The 6,000-nt window shown below is 44.6% G+C and overlaps 1 protein-coding gene across 1 annotated transcript in view; it reads left to right on the top strand.

Moving 5' to 3' along the window:
- The first annotated feature begins 4,076 nt into the window (after window positions 1-4,076).
- Window positions 4,077-6,000, top strand: part of LOC309437226 (A-kinase anchor protein 7-like) — a 90,262-nt gene continuing 88,338 nt past the window's right edge. Inside the window, 2 exon segments of the mRNA XM_082047365.1 lie at window positions 4,077-4,219; window positions 4,221-4,456. Of these exon segments, the coding sequence (XP_081903491.1) occupies window positions 4,092-4,219; window positions 4,221-4,456 (364 nt within the window). The 5' untranslated portion in view covers window positions 4,077-4,091.

Here is a 6,000-nt window from a genome sequence, read left to right as displayed (position 1 = left end):
ATCGTCTCCTGAACATGCAACCTTTTGCTCAAATACAAATTATATCTATCAAGAATAAGAGAAACAAGATTGCAGTCATCAAAATAATATTTTTTTTCTATTTTATAGGTTTGTTGTATGTGTATAAATATTTAGTAAAAAGAAAGTTATCTATTCACATTACAAAATATGAAGTAGTAGAAGCATTCCATAAAATTATTTGCATTCTAGTTACCTTATATTTTGGAAAGTGAAGCTATGTGTATCACATCGTTTGATGGAATTTGTGCTTCTGAGACAAAGGTAGGGAAATTAATAGCTTATTTTAACCTTATGGTGGAGCAACATAGGGAAGACTGGGTTTGTTTACTATAGAAAATAAAGTACCTCTGCTGCAGAACGAGGATTTACCTAGATGACTTCTGGTGGGTTTTCTGAGCTGACAAGTGAAAGAAAAATTAAGTTAGGAAAAGATATTCTACCATGCTGCTTCAAGTATTTCAGAGGAAATATTAAAATTAGCCAATGAGATACCATTTGCAGGGCAAATGGGTAAAGGAACTAGCTTTAATAATTCATTTTTTCAGGGAGCAAGGCCTGTAGGAGTTCAAGCTAGAGATTGCACCCTAATAAAAACAACCAGTAAAGAATCCAAGTTAGTAAAAAATGTCATGGACTGTTAGTACAGATGTGCATCCAGCAACTTTGCCAAAACTCATCTGTCCTATATGCAAGATTTTATGTTTGTATTTGTTGAACTTCATGTAGCAAGCATCTGTTGTTCTGCTTCTCCAGCCTGTTGAGGTCCCCCTAAATGCCAGCTTGTGTGCAGGAGTGTGGGATGGGTCCCCAACAGTGCTGCTTGCTCAGGCACAGTCGGACAGTCTCTGCCGTCATGCTGCCCTGCATCTGCTTTCCCATTGTCTACCACTACCTCTGCCGGCACATCTCTTCTAGCTCTTCCAGCTCTTTTCCAGCTTAGGTCTGATGGGACTGCTTCTCCATCCTTCAGTAACCTACCTTAAAGTCCTCCTTATGAGGCTGGGAAGCCTGTTGGCAAGGACATTCATGCCCCACTTTTGTTAGGTGAATCCTCTCTCTACCCAACAGTCACCATGTGTCAAAGAATGCTATCAGCATAGAAGCCTGGAAATGCCTGAAACAATATCCTGACATTAATAGCATTTGAGTGTCTATGCTGATCTTTAGCCAGTGTCCCTCATAACAGGTCACTATCCAGAGGGTACAAAGTGAAGAATTGCTGCTCTCAGTACCCTGTTAATTTTTCAGCTGATTCCCACTGTTCTGTTCCCTCCTCTTGCAATGTAAATGAACAGCCTGTAATTAACAGATCATGAAAATATCCATTTACTTTAATACTTTCCACATTAATCTTCATATTCATGTTAGATGTTAATCAAATGTAGTTTCTATTCATTAATACAATGGATAGCATCTTAATGTACTTCTGCCTTTTAAACCAACTATAGTAGAAACTCTAGCCTATTTGCTTTTTGATATTTGCATTAAATTACTTTATCCCAGGCACTCCTCTTCTCTCATTTTCCATTATCTCTAGTTCTGCAACTCACACTTCTCTTTGTTTCTATAGCAAATCTCTTATTACTACCAGATCATGGTCTATTCTTCTTCACTTGTCAGAAAACAAGTTCCTGTACCAGCAGTGTCAGTAATGAAGCCTTGTTTCGTACCAGTTATGTCTTCCCTTCTCATCACAATAACTCAGGCTTCCCCTATCATCTCCATGCCTTCCCATTACAATACATTCAACTCACTCCCACGTCCTACACAATATCCCAATGATCCCTTTCAATACTCAGGCCTCCCTGTAACACTTCCTATTCCTGCCCCTTTATTTCCTAGCCTCCCACGAGTGAGTCATGTCCCAAATACTCATAGCTCTCCCGTATCTCTTGCTTGACTAAGATAAGACATATGCATTGATAATATGTACCCTGACCTATCATGTAATGAGCTGACCAGTACTCATGGCCAACCACAGCTTCATGGAAAAACATAAGCGCAGCATTGTTTCTTCTTTCCCTCATTTGGGAGCTAAATGAGACTCTTTTTTCTCCCAAACCACTAATTTCCAGGGAAGGTGTGGGAATATCCTACCTCTGAATCCTCTTAGTCTAAACTGAATTTGGTTGAAGTCAGACAGTGGATTAAGAGACAGTGAGGTGGGTGGGAGGTGAACAGGTGTGGGCAGTGAGGGTGTGTAAGCAAATACATTTCTAGAGCTGCCTGTGCTTTCTCTTTCTGCTAGCGTCACTCAGCTGTCATTACGTGATATTTTTTTCCTGAAAGGGACAACTGTACAGCTGAGAGGTTAATCAGAAACTCCCTTTAATAAAGGCAAGGCCACAGAAAATTGATAAAGTGCTGGCTTTCGCTCAAAACTCAGCAGTAGTGCAAAACAGTTTCTGCCAGGCACCAGGTCAGTGACTTCTATGAAACTTGTGCAGTATTGGGCAGGCAGAAAAATGACAACTTGTTACTTCAGCTTTCTAGTCCTCAACTGAACATTTCCCTCTGACACCACTTTTATGACCAGCTCCACCTAAGGTGCTTTTAATTTTTCACTTCCCATCATCCTGAAAATAGTATATTCGGGGACATCACAAACCCAAAGAATACATCTATGTATTAGTGCTAAGCTAGTAGGTATTGGTTAGATACAACTTTAGCTCCACTAAAACTGCACTGTGTTTTCAGTTGTTAAGAGGACTATGAAATGACAATTTCTCTGATTTCATTGGACTCCCCTGTCCACTGTACAAACAGAAATGTTCTTTCTAGTGTTTGCTTGATGATGATTTCTGCAAAATACCTAATGAATTGATTTGGTGCAGTTTGGGATCCAAAGCTGTGTTTTAAATTAATTTTTTAAAAAGACGATACCAAAATATCTTCTCTGAGTACTTTATCTATAACTCTATGGAATCCAATTTTATGGAAGTATCTTGCTTGCCAATGCTAACAGGCTAGGAAGAGATGACCATTCATGTATTTCGTCTCCAAATGACAGCTGATATTTAGATGAAATGCGTATAGTAATAAAACTGCCAGCAGCCTCATGTGAAAGCTTCTCTTGGATCTTTTGGACTTCTGTGTCAACTCCAGCCTTTGGCCTCTGCAGGACTATGCTGATCAAGTGAAAATACTGTGTGAACAACAGTGAAGGCAAACACAGCATGAAATGTGTTAAAACAGTGATAAAATATTTCCAAACAGACTTTATTTCCCTGAAAGGGAAGACACAGAGGAGCCACATAGAGAAAGTGGCCTCACTTTCACTCATCTTCAAGATTCTAATATCCAGCAACCTTACAGCTTCCTCCCTATCACGACCATCCTATGTTATTTGGTTTTGCTACTCCTACTCTCTCTAAAAATGGAAGTAGGAATATTTATATGCATATAAACAATCAGCTCCGTCAGATCTAGTCTATACACACAGACCAGCCTCCAAAGCACCAGGCAACAGTTGGCTCGGCTTCTCCCTCAGAGCCCAGTGACAGATTTGGCTTCCAAGAAGCACCAAACCTTATTTAAGCAGGAAAAGAGCATCTCCCATGCCTTGCCTCAGAGCAGCAGCCTCTTCCGTACACCCCAGACGCCGATTCCCAACAAGAGACTGTGTGGCCGCAGCAGAGGCCTCAGTGCCGCAGTCAGAGGGGCTTGTGTCTGCATTACAGGGCACAGGGGCTGCGTAAAGGAAGGAGGTTAGGGTGAGGCCATCGAGTCTCTCCCAGACTGCGGCTAAACGGAGGGAATCATTGCTCCGGGTTGCATACAGTTCTCCTGGCAGTTCTCCTAAGCTACAGCTGGTTATTTGGGGGAGACACCCATAGTCACAGCCTTTCCGTGGGACAAGCGCTCGGGCGGCCACATTTCGGTAAAACGCTGAGTGAAAGCCACGCGTGCAGGTGCGGATCTCACGTTTCAGGGCACACTAGCTGGGTGCCTTCGCTGTGCCTCGCACATTTCGGCCAAAACCCCTCAACCCCGGCCGCAAACGAGAGGACAGTGGCGATGGGGAGGTGCAGCACTCCGGGTCGCGGTCTCCCGCCCGCCTGCCTCCCGCCATGCCCCGCGCGGGCCGCTGGGCGCAGAGCACGCTGGGAGCTGTAGTCCCGCGGGCACACGGCCCCGTTCCCCCTCCGCCCCGCGCTTTTGCCGCCGTGTGCCCGGGGGACACGGTGGCGGCGCTGAACGGTCCCCTCTCCGCGGTGTCCCGGCGGGCAGCCCTGCTCCCCCTCACCGGGCATGCAGCAGCTGCTCCGGCGGCTTCTCCCCGCGCTTTACTCGGCGCGGCCGGCGGCGGCCCGCACCCTCCCCGCCCGGCGGGTTGTGCCCGCGCTGCCGCGCCTCATGGCGCTGCGCCCGGCGGCGGGAGCAGCCGGGAGTGTCGGGGAGCCCTCCCGCGCGCCCGGCGCGACCCTGGAGCACGGTGAGGAGGCGGCGGGGCGGCGTTGCGCGGGAGGGATGCGGGCAGGCGCTTCCGAGGCCCCGCGGCGTCCTGTGCGCGGACCGGGCGCCCTCCGCTGCCGAGGGGCAGCGCCCCGGCCGTGCTGTGCGGGGGCGCCGCTCCCCGGGGGCCGTTAAATGGTCACGGCGCGCAGAGCGGCTGCAAAAGCTCTGGCTTGTGAACACGTATTCGGCTGTTAAATGGAAAGAGATTTCACAGCAGGCCTTGCGGAGATCGTAGGGGAAAAGGATCCGACTTAATTGTGGGCTGTTGCTAAAAAGACTTGTGTTTTTATTTACCCTGCCTGCCTCACTCTGTCCCCAAACTTCTTGTCTATGTAAGCATCCGGCCTGGCTGAATAATAAATCTACTACATATATATATGCATATATTTTACCCAAAATTCTGTTTTGTGTTTGTTTTGTTTTGTTTGTTTCGTTTTTAAATAAGATTTTTTTTATTTTTCTGGCTATGTAAACAGTAGTGTCGGCACCAGTATTGTGCCAAAATGCCTGGAGCGTAAGACCATCTATTTCTACAGCAGCTTTCAGCTGAATTGTCTCCAAAGGCTTCCTTTGTTATTAAACATGTGAACACAAACATACTAAACATATCACGGAATCACAGAATGAATATAAACATATAAACAGGGAACACCTAATCTTACTGTGATCTCTGATGTGTAGGTGTCAAATAATACAAGATTATGTGAAACTAGAAGTATGAGAGAAGAAGGCTGGGAAGATAATGTAATCAAATATGTTTTCTTGCTCCTTGTTTTTGTATTCTCTCATTTATGAGCTAGGTGTATCATGATGTTTTTTTCTCCTGGAAAAGATGACTCAAATACTGGTGAATATCAGCAGCCACTTAAATACAAATATGGGAATAATGTAGATACCTGTTCGTATATGAAATTTGGGCTAATTTAATTAAGCATGCAATTAAGAAAAAACATTTTATCCTACAACAGCTTGATGGTCAGGGAGTTCCTGTGGAAGCTGGTTTTGTTACATGTGTCTCAAACTATTAACATTATGTCAAGAATTTTGAAAAATCTTGTTTTCAGGTTGTTTCAGTGACTGGAACACAATTCTTGAATTTTGTTGCTGATTTCTTTAATAAATATTTCACAAAAGGTGAGAGATGGACTTTTTTTTTTGCTCGAGGCACAACCTGTAGAATTTAGGAGTGCCTGTTCAGTGTGAGAAGGGACATTGATAATGAATAGTTGTGCCTTTGCTATGTCCATGTGCCATTGAGAGCAGACAGAATTTTTCAAAGTGGCACAAGTATGTTGCTTTTTGAGTGGACAGAGCAAAGGAAAAGCATAATCTGCAATATAGATGCCTCAGATTTATATGAGTCCTTGTTCTGCAGCTGATGCTCCCTTAACAAATCCCTTTTGCTCCCAGCTGATTATGATTCTGCATTTCTGAATATTGTTGATAGCTTTTCTGCCCCAGACTGACCTACTTGTTTGTCAGTTTCATGGATTTCTGTCTTGGCCTGCGCTTTGAGATCTC

The sequence above is a fragment of the Streptopelia decaocto genome (assembly GCF_964273445.1).
Source record: "Streptopelia decaocto genome assembly, chromosome: 3".
In the NCBI taxonomy this organism is placed as follows: domain Eukaryota; kingdom Metazoa; phylum Chordata; class Aves; order Columbiformes; family Columbidae; genus Streptopelia; species Streptopelia decaocto.
Note: the sequence above shows the minus strand (reverse complement) of the source record. Positions and strands in the feature narration are given on the sequence as shown.